We start from the raw sequence: 16,887 nt of genomic DNA on the forward strand, positions 1-16,887 counted from the left end.
GAACAGTGATCTGCGCTCCAAAACACGAATCGTAGATATGGGCCAACAAGCCGGTAAACTAAAATGGGACTGGACTGATCACGTCTGCCGCATGTCAGACGAATCGTGGGCGAAGGCCACTCAGAATGGATCCCCAAAGATAGAAAATGTCCATGCGACAGGCCAAAGCGTCGATGGCGACTGGACCTCAGTGACGCAAAACAGAGAGGTGTGGAGAGAGGGGAGGGAGGCCTGTGCTCAGCAGTGGGACAGTGTAGGCTCGTAAAAAAAATCCGGGCCAAATAAGTCTGTCGGTAGAGCACTATGGGTACTTTATTGGTAAAAAATGGGGACAGAAATTTTTATAGAAACTATTACGACGTAATTAAGTATACACTTTTAACAGGAACTATAATACCGGCACGCTATGATAGCCGGATCGACGTTTGTCCGTTTATCAAGTTTCAAGGAGCTAAAATTGATATACATTGTTGTCAATAGTGACGTGCAGTAAAATTTATGGATCTATAATATTACGACACAACTCGGCATTCGTATTTCGAAATTCGAAATTAAAAAAAATGAAATCCAATACCATAGTCACTTATAGGATCGCAGTCCAGCACAAGTTCTACCTCCGGCAAATTCGAGCCAAAGCTCAACGCAAAACAAAGCAGTTTCGAATTGATGATTTTATTTTCGTTTTATTGCAACTTTTTAATCAGCTACCCCTTGCAATACTAGTTATAATACTAAATACTTATAGATGCGACTCGCATTTGATTATATTTTTTTCGATAATGAATTGAGGTTTCACATCACTATTGTAATCTGTCAAAACGGCCATCATAGCGTGTCGGTATTAAAATTTTTTTTTTTTTTGACGCGTAGGGTGCGGGCGGTAATCAAGCTTGAAACGGAAGTTACCAGAAGTCATTTGGTATATTTGGTCACGAAAAAGTGATATTTTGGCAAAACAGGGTCGATGGCGAGAAGCGCCATCTACATTCGGAAAGACTAATCTATTATGTCACTCGAGAATGGGAAGTCGTCGCAATATCGGGTTGGACGTTTGTGAGTACGTTTCGCGTGCACTAGATAGGGTCGACGCGCCATAAAATTAAATTTCACACTTATATTCCGAGAAACAGAAGTGCGGACCCGCATGCTGATTTTGATCCAAACCGGAATCGAACCGATCGGGTAGTCTCGAAATTAGATGGGTTTCCGAGAAGATGAACCTGATTCCTACTATATCTTTCCAATTTGTGAGTTAAATCAATTATTGTTCCGATTTGAAATGTCAAAAGTTTCCGATCGGCCAGTTGTGAAACGCAATTATGCGCCTCGACTCGGAAGAGACGCAGTTTCCGAACGGGAGAGGCAATCAAAATCAAACTGAAGGATTCGAACTACGGCCTCTGCTAGTGAGTAGGTAAGTGAATTAGATATGATTTTATCATTATTGTTTGATTTCGAAAATTATAAAAAGTAGTTGACCTACATCTTTACACGAACATTGAAAACAGACCCGATTTTCGTGTTCTCATTGTGTCACACTCGTTGCTTGGGCTACGCAATCGTTTAAAAAATCTCAACGTATTAGTTTACAAACATGTTTTAACTGTCATATTTTAACCAACTAGGTGGTGCCCGCGACTTCGTCTGCGTAGAATAAATTCTTCAAGTAGCCTAATGTAGGTACTATATTAATTTTACTATACTAGCTTTATTGGTTCTCCATACAAGCTTCATTCCGTATGTCACACACTTTAGAGCGGTTACACACGGCGACATGAAGTGACACAAACGCGTATTTGTGAAACGCGCGAGTGAACGACACGCCTGTCCGTAGCAGTTGCTTTAATATCGCAAAGATCTTAGGTATCTGTAGTATGGAGACTTTTTTATAATACCTACCAAGTTACGGTAGATAGATAGATAGATAAAACGTTTATTTGGATCTACAGCTACACATACATGACAGAAAAGTATGTAATATAATAAAAAAACCAGCAGAGTCGCAGCACTGCCTAACACCCAGTTATGTATGTATGCTGTAGCAGTGCAAAAAGGCCATAGCGCATCGTCGGTGTTTACTCAGGATGCCGCGGAGACGATTACCAGCCAGCTGAACCCATTTTAATATTGTATAAATTAAACAAATAATAATTTCGAAACTAAATAGATACGGAAGATAATATAAATATAATAAATAATATTTTTTTAAGCTTTTTTTAAAAGTGTTAATAATATAACCTAATTATAAATTGAAATTCTAAGTCATTATTATATAAAAGTCAATTTAATTATAAATAGGTAAACATTGCTATTACGCAATGTTATGCAGGCAATTTTCGGTACGAACAAGTCGTGGGGCTGGAAGTAAGCGAAAACTATAAAACGCAAAGCTCGGAGGGGCTGTGGCACTGCGCTCGCCACCTTGAGACATAACTTGACAAGTCCCATGTGCCTGTAATCTCACCAGCACACTTACCTTTCCAACCGGAACACAGTAATGCTGACATTCGCCGGTAAGAAGAGTCCTAACAATGTGCTTCCCATAAGTCTCAATGGAATTCCATTGAAGAGAGTAGCACATTTCAAATATTTAGGACACTATATTGCCGACGACCTCAAGGACAATATGGCTATAGAACGCGAGCGCAGGGCACTCTCGGTGAGGGCCAACATGCTGGCTTGCAGGTTTGCTCGATGTACGGTGGAGGTGAAGGTCACTCTTTTCAGAGCTTACTGCACACCACTGTACGCGGGGGCTCTGTGGGCCAGCTATACCCAAGTCTCGCTGAGGGTCATGCGCACGCAATACAATAACGCCTTCAGGACGCTGATGCGGCTGCCGCGGTTCTGCAGTGCGTCTGCCATGTTTGCTGAAGCCCGTGTGGATAGCTTCATGGCAGTCTTGCGCAAAAGATCAGCATCTCTGTTGAACAGAATACGTGGCAGCGGTAACAGCCTCCTGAAGACAATTGCGGTTAGGTGTGAGTGTCCCACAATGCGGCATCTCATTAATAATACAAAATCTGTTCTAGAATTTAAGTACTAACCTAATGATAAGTTTCATTGTTTTAACACTTATGAATCCTAGTTATCTGAATAAATGAATTTGAATTGAATTACTGCTTGGCGGCAGAAATAGGTAAGGTCGCAGTACTTCCCTGCATGAACTCTTTCACAAGGAACTCCATTGCTACTTGCCATTTGTTGGCGATCACATCGATATAAAAGCGCGATTGCACCGATTCAGTCCCGTATGTTGAATCATTATAAGCAAAACATCTGTACAAGTTTATGCACATTGTAATGTTTTGTTAATTGTGAATTTAAAAGTGAAAATAAGTTATAAATAATTTTGTTTGCGTCGTCTATACAACCTCAAACGGCTTTGATTGATTTCGCATAATAGTGAGCGTTGAATCTATCCCTTTGGAAAAAATACATAGTAAAATTGAGGATATAGGTACACTGATATGTGACTATACATGTGAAAACACGATTCCTAAAATTTTTCGCGATAGAAAAAAAAACACAAACTCACTATGCTTACCTTGAAATTTTACAAGAAACCCTTGGATTCAATAGGTACTTTACATATACCAATGATTTTTTTTTATATCAACTGAACTAAATAAAACAAGTATACTATATTATATTATATTATATTATAGTTCATGGTCTTGAAGGCCGCCGGTAGGTGTCCAGTCATTTCCAGCTATTTCGCTAAATGGCATGAGTGTAAAACAGGTGTCTCATTTTAAATACCTTGGACATATACTTGCCGACGACCTTAAAGATGATGACGACGTCGAGAGGGAACGCAGGGCTTTGGCGGTCCGCGGGGATATGCTGGCCCGCTGTACGGACCAAGTGAAAATTACGCTTTTTAAAGCGTATTGTCAGGGTCTGTACACGGGCGGCTTGTGGTTTAGCTGTTCGCAAAGGTCGCTGAATTCCCTTCGCGTCCAGTACAACAACGTGTTCAGGATGATGTTGAGACTACCCCGGTACTGCAGTGCAGTTTGCTCTATCCCATACAAGCTGCTTTAATGCGGTCTTGCGGAGAAAGGTAGCATCTTTGGTTAGTAGGCTCCGGGGTAGTGGCAACAGCATTCTGAGAGTTGTTGCAAACGACCACAGAGCGCCTGTACTGAGGCATCTCGTACGGACAATGATTCCGCACGAGATGTCTCGTAAGTACATGACATTTTAGTTTCTAAGTAATTTATAATTATAATTTCATACTAACAATAGTCTATAAGTTTGTTTCTTTATTTTTTTACTAACACCAATGGATCCTGTTATCTGAGAAATAAATAATTTGAATTTGAATTTGAATATATGACATACATTTTTCAAATGACTGTAAATTCGTATGTAAAAAACTATCCTTGTCGCTTGACCAAAGCAAAACGAACCGTATTAGCACGGGAAAAATTTTAATTGGAGCTTAGTATGATTTATGTTTATTACACAAAGTAGCCAATGTCCTTTTCCTAAGACCCATTTATCTCTATATCAAAATTCGTCACTATTGATTGAGCAATTTAGGCGTGAAGACGTAACCAACTTATATATTGTTTCAGATTCAGTAAGTCAATGCGTATGGGGAATCCTGCTCATCTTGATATCCATAACCGGGTTCATCTTCACACCACTCGACGTTATGTTAAGGGAGAAGCTCAATATGAGACCGGGTAAGACACCTTTTAAAAAATTTTTGCATCCTTAATATAATAAGGCCAATTTGAAAAATGATAACTTTTCTAAGAGAGAGGCTTCAAGATATTTGACATAAAAATAAAAAAGAAAGTACGCTCAAGAAAAATATAATTATTTATTTTATTTAATTTTGTGCCATATCTGGGTTACTTTATTGTCTAATTTGGGTACATTCGAAAACAATTTAGGATTTATAATAAAAATTATATATGTACAAGTGCCTTCGAGCGCGGTCATATGTTGCGTGGTTCGAGTGCGAGTAAATGCGGCGTTGTTTTTTTTTATAATCTTAATTTGAGGAGTTTTAAGGTAATGCTACTTAATTTATACATCTAACCTAGATTAAGACTATCTAAATATATTGTGTATACTTCGTTCGACGAAGGAACGGTCAGTATACTGTTACACCACCCAGTCAGTTGTATGTTAACCACACTGCCCAATTGTCTCCTGAGTCTTTCGGTCTGAACACATTCCATCAAAACGTGGTAAACGTCTTCAAGTTATAGAAATTAATAATAATAATTCTATTTCAACTATGCTTAATTTTCAAATACAATTGATCACGGAATTAATATGATAAAAATGAGTTATGGTATTATTCTTTTTATAATAAAAGCTATCTACGTCAGTTGTGTAATTTTTGTAGACACCACTTTGTCCGGTTAGTTTGAAAAAATATCTTAGAAAATATAACCTAATTCACATTTGTTAATTTCTTATACACATAAACGGTTTAAATTAACGACATTCTGTATCATATTACGAAGAAGTTTCGTATAAGGCCCAGTAAGACACAACTGTAATTTTTAACTTTTTTACTAATATAAAGTCTCGAGAGGTAAAAGTCGTGCGCCTGACAGTAAGCTACACGGCTTTCCATGACAGTTGCAGTGCCACTAAGAATGGCACTGCAACTTTAAATCGTAAAAATCTGAGGGGCACTCCCACTGCGCCTGTCGCCCTGAGACATAAGTTTACAAGTCCCATGTGCCTGTAATTTCACGAGCACCCTTGACCCTTCAAAACCGGAACGTAGTAATGCTCACATTACCGCTCGGCGACAGAAATATATAAGGTAGCAGTACTTCCCTTTTTCTCTTTTTTTTTTATTACCGTGAGGAAAATGCGTTACGCATTCCCCGCCGTCTCCCAGCGGCTATGTGACAGCATACCCACTAAAAACCTCACAATGCACCGCCGCACTCGTGACACTTCGGAGTCATCTCCCTCCGTGCGATCTTGTGCAGGTACCTAGTCACCGAAACAGCCGTGTCCGGTGAGTACATGAACAAGGCGGTAGGTGAGGGACCCGTGCTTCCTCTTTCTCCAATCGGCCAGTACATGGAGCATCGCCTGGACGGTGCGCTCCCCGTATCTGGCCGATCGGAGTGCCTCCTCGCACCCCGCCTGGACGGCGGTGTTGGCGGCACGCCGAACCCCCACTAACTCCTCTAGTGTGGGGCGCTCTCCACGTGCCCTGGCTTCCGCACGGCACCTGTAGGTCTGCTCGAGGACGGACGTCTCGAGCTCCCAGGTTGCGGATCCAGTCAGGGCGCATGCCGCCGCTTCGGAAACCGTCCGGTACCCCCGAGTCGCCCTCACCGCCATTAGCTTCTGCGGCCTGCGCAGAAGCGGCCACAGTCTGGTGGTGAGGGCTAGCAGCAGTACTTCCCTAGACGAACTCTTTACTGCTATACTTTGCCCAACCTAAAAATAAAGTAACATAACCTAAGCGGACTCCGACAAATATTCAACAAAACTCTATTTTGTACAATGCTGCAATGATTGATTATACTACAAAATTACATTAAAATATAATAGAATTGTTGATATACTATTTGAATGACAATAGTTCGTGTGTTAATTTCGAAACCAAAGTTTTGGGAGAACCTTGAGTTGGAGCTTAAATTACCTCAGTTTTGCGGTTAAACAAATTACCGTTACTTACATTTAGAACCAAACTTTGTAGGCAAATACATTACCTCTATAAAACTAAAGCAATCATTACTAAAAAAAAAATATTTTTCGGTTAGGAAATTATTCTATAATAAGTAGGTAATATGTTTATTATTTCCTTATTATACGGTATTGTTTTATTCCTGATTTTTTCCTACAATAGTACATGAGTAAGGCTGCTAACAGATTGACTACATGTTTGCAGTCAATGCGAGAAATTGTAATCAACATCATGCAGTCGATCTCGATTTCAGTAGCAGTAGAGCTCCATGTGAAAGAGTTCGTCCAGGGTAGTACTGCCACCTTATCTATTTCTGCCGCCAAGCAGTAATGACAACATTACTGCGTTCCGGTTTTGAAGGGTGAGGGGCACTGCAACTGTTATAGACGGGCGTGTAGCTTACCACTTGGATTCATTAAAAAAAACCTATGACTTCAAACTTATTTAACTCCCTTCTTTTTATGTCGGGGATACAAATGCAATTTTTTGTTCAAATTATAAACTGCTGCAGTTCATAACATTTAGATTAAACATTTAGACATAACAAGCAGTAATTCTTAATTTATATTCCTGGCGTTGAACTTGATTGATGTTTGAGGTTATTGATGTTGCGAGTAACCCGTTATCTATTATGGTGCAGTAACATTCGGTAGTCGACCGACCGTGACTGATTGAAGTAACTGGAGATTTTGGTAATGAATTTTTTAAGGAATCGTTACGGCTTGCGGTGTACCCACAGACCACATGGTATATCGCACCGACAAATCAGGGGGTCTACTCTCGATCTCCGTCTGACAACCGTCCGAAACAATTACTGCCAAATAAGCAATACTTGACCAAATGAAAAGACGCGCGATGCGAATGAAGCTTCATTCTTGATACTTGTCTTTTAATTTTGTCGAATATTACTTATTTGACAGTAATTGTTTCGGAGATCGAGAGTAGCCCCCCAGGAAACGGCCTAACTGTAAAATGTACATGTCTAAATCCCAAAAACAAAAAAGTAAGTATGCACAGGAAAAATCAAGCTATAACCAGTAATTGACTGAATTCATCGTGTTTTCCTCTATATCTAAGTTACTTTTTTAAATGCTTACATAACCGCTTGGCGGCAGAAATAGGTAATGTGGCAGTACTTCCCTGATTGATCTCTTTCTCAAGGAGCTCTACTGCTACTAAATGTTGGCGGCAGTTTGCTAAACATCCTCCGGTACCTCCAGGCGCGTTGGAGAATTTGGAAACTGGAAAGACGCCGTTTTTCGTCGGGAAGCGAGCGTGCCTTATGCGAGGTTTGGTAGCCGGCTTAGAGTCGATGGCTCCGCTTAGCTCCGGCACCTATCTGGTAAATAGGGAGGGTGCTGTACGTGTACCTGGGGCGGCTCACCTAAGGCACTAGTCTTACAGAGACCCGAATGAAGTCCGTGCAAACGGACTGATCTAGTGTTAAGACCTGACTTAGATAGTACCTGCGCTGGCATTCTCGCTCAGGTCATAGTGCCCTTCTTGTAGACTCTAAGGTTCGGTAGGGAGCAGTGGCGAGGTGTCTATATAACTCGATTGCCACCGGCTTGTCTAAAATTTTCCGCGTACCAGTGGAGGCGCGCAAGTGGTGGGGCACTTAAAAAAACATTTATTCTAAATAAGTATTCACTATTACGCGTAATAACTTGTCTCGATGCATCTCAACTAGAGATGGGTCATGGATAAATATCATTGGGATAAATACTCAGGATAAATATCCATTTTTACTCGATATTTATCCAAAAACTGTTTTACCAATAAATATTTTTAATCGTGGTTTATTATTTACATTTAATACAAATTAAAGTAAAATAAAGTAGGCAGGACATTATTGTTAAAAAAGAATGGCAAAAATGTACTTATTTAATAAAATATGAATTCTAATGAATTTTATTATAAAAAAACAAAAAAATGATTATCCGTGTTTTAGGACAAATATTCAGTAAAAACGGATATTTATCCTTAGACGGATATTTATTGGGTAAAAACCCATCTCTAATCTCAACCAATCAGCGTGAGGTAAACCGGCAGATCTTCTATTTCATTCAAGAAATCTACGCGCTCCCATCAAAATATACGTACACACTCGCAAAAATCCACTTTACGTGAGGCGTACTACAAGTTTCCGGAATGAATAAGAAAAATACTATAAATGGTCAGAAATTAATTTATTGTTTCTCAAAATATTCTCCGTTAGCGTTAATGCACTTTTTCATACAAATAAACCAATTTTGAAAACATTTATGCCACTCCTCAGTCACAATCTCTGAAACATATTTCTCATACTCTCGACAGACTCTTCAGGTGATGAAAATCTTTCAAAAAACTGGTTTTTAATTTTTGGAAATAAATAAAAATCACAAGGTGCCAGGTCGAGACTATACGCGGGATGACTCATAAGGTCAACGTTGTACACCTCCAAAAATTCATTTATCTGTCTGGCCGTGTGAGAACTGTCATTATCGTGATGCAAAATGATACGGCATTTACGGTTATTTTTACAGAGTTCGTTAATAACTTCCGGCAAACAAATGGTCGTGTACCAATCACTAATCACGGTACAACGATTCTCCAAAGCAATAGTAGCCACGTGTCCAGTTGTATTAAAAAAAGAAGCAATCATCTGCTTAGAGCACTTTGCACGCGCGCCGCTTTGGTTGGTTTCGGCTCATTTCGAAAGACCCGCTCGATTGCTGCTTTGTTTTGGGATCGTAACTATAAATCCATATTTCGTCACCTGTTACTATGTCCCACACCAAATTTGACGCCCCTTCGTTGAATCTGGTAAACATGGCATTGCACCAAGTGACGCGATCAGTTTTTTGAGCCTCAGTCAAATTCTGTGGGATCCACCGAGAGTACAGCTTAATCACACCCAAATGTTTAATTGTATTTGACTCATGCCTATGCCTAAAGATGCCCGAATTTCATGGTATGTCACATGCCTGTCTGTTTTAATCATACGGCGCACAGCATCGATGTTTTTGTTGTTCACTGCAGTGGACGGGCGACCGTCACGAAATTCGTCACTGAGATTCACACGACCGCGTTTGAATTCTGCAAACCAGCTATAAATAGTCGTCTTGCATGGTGCTTCATCGCCGAAAGCAGTTTGAAGCCGAGCGAAGCTCCGCTGAGCTGTTAAATTATACTTAAAATCGTAGAAAATCATACTACGAAAATTTTCACGAGTTATATCCATGGCGATGTAGACAACCAATTTCTAACATGACGCCACAATGTAAAAACAAGTGACAATCAGATGAAACCAAATGTATTCTACAGCCAAAGTTACATTTTCAAATGTTATAATTACTTTTTCAATATCTATTGTTTATGTAAGTGGCCAGTTCCGGAAACTTATAGTGCGACCTATATATAACATTTAGAGAAATGGCGGCCGAGCATCTGGAATAATTCAAGTTATTGTCGAATAGCATTCATTTAAATTTAAACCAGGAATTCCAGGAAATTATACCTTAATTTGTTTTAATGTCAGAATAAATGTAAAACGTCCTTAAAATAATGTTACAAAATTATTATAATAATTAATACAAAATATGTTTAGTTACTATTTTGTAAATCTTAACAATAAATAGTATTACATTTGTATCTATGTTTAATTGGGTGCTTCTTTTTAATAGGAATGCATAAATAATGTATGTAGAAGGTCATGGTGATTCGTAGGCAACACTTAGCATTCATGAATTTGTTTACAAACTTTCGTATCGCGATAGGCGGCTTAAGGCTCAACTGTACATTACCACCGCACGACTTGAGAGTTGAAATTAATATGGTGAACAGACTACATAGTTAGCAGTCTAATCCTAAAATATCAGCTTTAAGAAACTCGTAGTTTTGAAAATAAAAATTATTGAAATATTCGATAATAAATGTTAAGAAGCACGTTTTGTAGGTTACGAACGCACGGCGTTTGGTTGTCGCGGCTATAATTTAAAGAAAAACGCAAAATAATAAACATTTTCGTAAAAAAAATTGTTGAAGAACGAAACGCTGCGCCCTCCACCCCCTCCCCCCAAAAATCGTGCGATGGTAATGAACAGTCCTTCCAACTAATATCTTAGGTGCTAATAAGTGTTGTGTTTAAATGTCGCCAAGGCGCCATTTTAATTGGAAAAGAAATGTTTGTTTAAAGTAAACGTTTTTTATTCTTTCAAAAAGTTAAAGCTTCGGCTTTGCCAAGGAAAATTTTTACGCGTCGCCACTGGTAGGAGAGTCACTATAATCAAAACCACATCAAAACTAATGTCGAAAGATGTGGGGCTGTTGACGACTTTAGATCAGTTATTTCCTATCATTAATCATTTGCGCACACTATTAAGTACTAAGTATAGTTACGCCATAGTGATTAGGTAGACGAGAGCAGTTTATCTACACCGGACGTAACTACAAGTGTAAACAAAGATAGTCCGTGACCGTAGGTCGGTGGACGCCAAGTGCATCCGAGTGCTTAAAGATATCAGTTCCGTAAATTGCATTTTAATCATAAAACAATTATGTACTCGTAATTAAGTAACTTTAAACTAGGGTTTCTTAACCTATTTCTAGTCATGGTCTCAAAATTTCAAAGAGCCGACTGACCCTTTCCGAAAAGATATGAAAAAGAACTTCTTGCGGTGAACGGATAAACCTTGTTGTGCCGCCAGGTTAAGATTAATAAGTATTCTGTTTATAAAATTTTTAATAATAAAGGCTTGCTGGTTGCATTAACGCGCGTCTCGCTCTCTCCTATAATGGATAGTTCAAAGGGCGCGAAAATTCAAATACGTCACGTGCACTACACCTGTTTACTCACAACATATTGTATTCCAATTTTTATATTAATGCAACGGGTTAGGTACGCTCGTTCTGGACCCCCAGCGTTCATTACACGGACCCCTTAATGGTCCATGGACTACAGGTTAAGAAACCCTGCTTTAAACTCTAGAGCTTTTAAGACAAGTCCAGGGTTTGGATACAAGCACATAACCCCTTCATGGATAGTAATAGCTATCCCGTTTGGATATATGGATCTTATAAAAACTACTACGGGCTTTACCGTGCGAATTCCAAGTGCTGTCTTTGTAGTTGCCGCCTACTGCTTCTCCGTAGAGAAGTATCAACAATGTACTGATAAAATTGAATGATTTATTTGAGATACATTTGTGGACGTTACACACACATATTTAATATGTGCACACCAAGACAGTACGGTGAATACCGACGTGTTTGTATGAGGTGATGTAAAACCGTACATGTCAGTGCGTCGCCAGCGACTGCCTTTTGTGGTTGTGTAGTTTGTTTTCGCCCTGGAACTTTCGGACAGTAAAAAATCCCTCAATTTTTTTCTCTAAATTTTTAGGATTTCAATCATTGACTTACAATTATATGGACGTCGGGTCCGCGCTAAAAAGTGTCCGAACTTATAGGGCGTTAAAATCGTATACAGAGCGTCGTTCACGCTTTAGTCTTCGTTTGTTCGACTGACAGCGAAGCAAGCAAAATTAGACAGTACTGCGATGACATTACAATTTAAATTCAACGTTTTAGCTTTTTCATATTCCTTTGCATGTCACTACGTTTACATAGGTTGACTTGGGATATTTTTTTCGTGGTTTTTGTATTAGACCCGTCGTCCATTTATTTGTAAGTCAATGATTTCAATAAACCAACAATGTGTACTGCAGAAACCATACTCTATAATAAATAATAATGAAACGTGTTTTCACACTTTAAATAAGGTTAGTTAGGTAGATATTTTCTGCCATCTAGGTAAAATGAATTACTTAATTTTCGTTTTAATTTGATGAATAACTAAACGATACTTTCAGTGTATTATTAGTAATCAAAATCACCTCTTACTACTTTCCAAACTGTGATTTAATTATTCAAATGGTAAATAAATAGCCTTCATCACTGCTTAAATATAATCTAATTAGTAATTGTTTCTTTTGGAATTGTTAGTACTTAATAACTTTTATATGTCTTCTTATACTGCAAGGGTTACACTATTTTACGGTGTAGGCTATTTTAATGTATTGATTTAGCCCTTTTTTGCTGAAATAAATTAAATAAAAATCACTGTTCTACTGTCATAGCCGTACTTACTCATGCACAAGAAACAGTTGCAAAAACAGTTTGCAGTGCTGCTATGAATGTCGACGGGACCAGCCGTCAGTGATAAAGCGTAATAATTATGTTGAATCAATATGGTCACTACGGCATAAAGAAAAGTAGTGACTTTTGGTGTGCGGTGTTATTTCAGCACTGTCCATGAAGGGGTTAAGTGATTCATTCTCACAAATGGCGCCTGCGGCAATGAAGACGTTAAAAACCATAAAACAAAGGTCTGCTGCAAGCACCTTGAAAAATTCGTAAGGTCCGTTGGTTCGGTCCGTGGTTTAGTTGGCATAGCGTAATTTTTTTGCAAAATTCTATAAACTTCAAATGTTTTTTTAACCGATTTCAAAAAAGGAGGAGATTCAATTCTACTGGATTTTTTTGGTTATATGTTACGCTAGTACTCTGGTATTTGTGAACCGATTTTGAATACTCTTTTTTTCTTGGAATTAGTGTAGGTACTTCACTATTTGAAATCAGTGCACACCTTTAGATTTAAGTACAAGGTATACCTTTTGGATAACCAAAAGAGCACACTCTGATAATAATCGCTTACCTCACTGGTTCCAGACTCGAAGCGTAGGCCAATCGTCCAAGTCCAAGGTTTTGCAAACTTTCCGTTTTATCATTGAACCCTTCATAAGATTGAGTCACTATTATTATATTATTTTCTTGGTTCGAAATGTTTATTTATTTCTCACACATTATTTATTACTTACTGCACAGAATATTAATTACATCTTCATATAACATATGTATCTATTAATTAAGTAATGAAATTAGTTTACACTTATACTGTTTTATTTATCTATGTATTCGTTTTATATGTATATCTAGTGTAAATATTTTTATATATACCAAGCCTCATGTTAGGTTAGGTTAGTTATTAGTTTTTGGTATTTGTTAGGGTATTTGTTTTGTTTGTGCTCGAGTCCGTGCTTCACTCATATCGGGCTTGCTGAAAACCAGCGCTGCAGGCTGAAATCTATGAGCCTGTAGCTAATAGCTGAGCAAATCCCGTTTGCGTGTGCCGCGACACGCATTTATTATTACATTTTTAATATTTTTTTTTTATTTTTATTTTGTTTTAATCATTATAATTATGTTGTAACTTTTGTTGTAAGTCCTGTATTTTAGTTTAAAGTTTATAATGTTCTATTTTAATTTTAAGATCATGTGTGTCTCGGTGCTTACGCAATAAAGTATTCCTATTCTTATTAGTTTCATTTCGATTTGAAGAAAATATTCCACCTGCAAGGGTGGCAAACTAGGGGATGAATCCGATTTCGCGCACTTTCTGATAACCGATTTCAATAAAACTGTATTTCCACGAACTATTGACGTTGGTTTTTTTTTATAAAAAAGTTATAATTACGTATTGACATCCTACACAGGTTGGATGCCTCACTTTGATAAGTTTGACTGTAGAGTGAGAAACAGGAGTAAAAAAATTAACATGTTGGGTTTTACCATCGAGTATATAACCAGAAATAGAGCAAATCATGCAAATGGGCCTTATATCACTTTTAAATATCAACTCTCGTTTGCGCTAAAATCACAAATTAGAAAACTTAAATAGTACAGCATCAACAACTGACCTGTGGACGTCTCGTATATTCCAAAAATATTCTGTATTTATTGTAATAAAGATAATTTAACAATGGGGTGTTGTTCCGTTCGGTGGTGTGGGAAAAACAGCAAACCAATATATATATTAATAATGTAATTTTTAAATTTTCGTCTGTTATAGCAAAGCTCAAGTTAAACTGGACGATTTGAAGAGAAACAATTGACGACACCCGTCAATTGTTTCGAATTCGGGCTGGCCAATCGGAGCGCAGTTGTCACCGTAATGATTTGGCAGAATAGTTTTCCAACAAAGTTCATTTCAATTTCCAGTTACATACTCGATGGGTTTCATACATTAATCTAACCGAATGTAGCTCCGTATCTTGTTTTTTAAAATATTTACTTCTAGGGTTATTTTTTCTATGTTTATGTAAGACAAAATTATGTAAGTACTTACGTACTATATACGTAATGTGTATTATTACATTTACACCTGTTTTTAGACCAGTTTTTCCACGATATTGCACTTCACAAAATGACACAACATTTTTGAATATATACATATATATATTTATCGAGTTCTTAGGTTTTCGCGATTGTTACGTATAAGAAATGAAAATATTTTTCAGGATTTATTTCGCGTATATTTGTGTTTATTCGGTTGACTCAACCATGACCTGTAAAGGTCCCGAAACGTTGGTTTGTTTGAAAAAACAAACTTACGCGATTTAAATCCAGAAAAATAGTTTCATATATACATAAGAAATGTAAATGAAGAAAAGACCCGTGAAATGTAACATCCCCTTACAGGATGCTGGAGTTTACAAGCTTTTATTCTAATTTCTATTATTAATTAATAATAAATTGAACCTAATAAAAATTCATTCAATAAAATAATTTGTAAAATAGAATGTAGCGTAAATTGGAATGTTTTCTTTGTCAAATTAAAAATAAGGTATTTAATTAATAACTATTGTAACTATAGTGAAAAAACAGGGTAGTTTGCATTAATATTAGACATAACTGGTTGAAGACTGTACCACCTCAATCAACCGTGACCATGGGACCTGTAAAGGGCCCGAAACGTCGGTTTGTTTGAAAAAACAAATATACGCGATTTAAATCCGGAAAAATAGTTTCATTTTCTATTGGCGAATTAACGTCACAAAAGTCTAGCAACACTGCTCCTTAGGTGCCCGAGGATGTAAAGAGACGGCGTGGACGACCGGCCTTTCAGATGCCTTTTACGAACTGCCACCTAAACCAAAGCCTTTAAGCCGACCCTGCGGGTGCCTTAGAAGATGGTCAAATAACATTTCTAACTGATCGTTCACAATACTTTCACACTCTGAATATCACAACACTAAAACATTGATAAGATGAACAAAATGAAACCATAGAAGCAGAACTCAATAACGTAAACATAATTGGCATTTTTATTATTGTGATTTATGCTTTTTCGTTGAACACTTAACTGTTTCTGTATATATTTTTGTTATTATAGAATCAGTTTAATGTTAAAAAAGCCCAATCGAACTACACAATAAACATAAACGTTTCTTGTTTTGTGACGTTTGTGTTTGTGTGTGTGTTCAGTTGCGAGTGGCGCTAGAGTCCATACATTTTAATCGCAAATGCACCAAGCGAGAAACGTCCGTAATATCAACTTAGCAACCGCAACTGATAGCAATGGCGTTGCTATTGTACAATTAGCAACCAGTTGCTAAAGTTAGGTGATAAGCCTGCGGGAAGGCGTTGGCGGGACGATTTTATTGAATTTGAGAGAGAATAGTGGGAGATTGCCAAAGACAGGGAGCAATGGAGAATTTTGGGGGAAACCTTTATCCAGCAATGGGACATAATAGGTAAATAAAAAAAACAACACGATTGGAAATTGATACATATACTACTTAACTACGAAATGAATTGTTTGACTGAATCCATTGACTTACAAATAAATGGACGACGGGTCTAATACAAAAACCACGAAAAAAATGTCCCAAGTCAACCTATTCGAAATTTAAATTGTAATGTCATCGCAGTATCTATCGCGCTGTCAGTCGAACAAATGAAGACTAAAGCGGAGTTTGGCGCTCTGTATACGATTTTAGCGCCTTACAAGTGCGGACACTTTTTAGCGCGGACCCGACGTCCATATAATTGTAAGTCAATGACTGAATCTAATAAATTAAGCATCGATACAATCTCAAATGGCTTTGGTTGATTCCGTGTAACTGAGAAAGTGTTGAGTCGCTTTGAATAAAATATATAGTAAAATTGGGGATATACGCTGATTAGTATACGGTGTGAAAACAAAAATTTCACGATAGAAAAAAAACAAACTTACCTCGAAATTTAACAAGAAAACCGTTTTATACAATAGGTACTTTACATATACCTACCAATGATTTTTTAAAAATCAACTGAATTAAATAGAACGCATATAGTATACTTACTATATACATCTTTAAAATGCACTAATTTTGTTTGTAAAAAAA

The 16,887-nt window shown here is 37.6% G+C and overlaps 1 protein-coding gene across 1 annotated transcript in view; it reads left to right on the top strand.

Annotated features, from left to right (window-relative positions):
• Positions 1-16,887, top strand: part of LOC113232237 (scavenger receptor class B member 1-like) — an 83,351-nt gene that overhangs the window by 51,908 nt on the left and 14,556 nt on the right. Inside the window, exon 3 of the mRNA XM_026466902.1 lies at positions 4,584-4,694. Coding sequence (XP_026322687.1) covers positions 4,584-4,694 — 111 coding nt within the window. The remainder of the gene's footprint in view (positions 1-4,583; positions 4,695-16,887) is intronic.

Source organism: Hyposmocoma kahamanoa, unplaced genomic scaffold (assembly GCF_003589595.1).
Source record: "Hyposmocoma kahamanoa isolate Upper Pololo Valley unplaced genomic scaffold, ASM358959v1 67, whole genome shotgun sequence".
In the NCBI taxonomy this organism is placed as follows: domain Eukaryota; kingdom Metazoa; phylum Arthropoda; class Insecta; order Lepidoptera; family Cosmopterigidae; genus Hyposmocoma; species Hyposmocoma kahamanoa.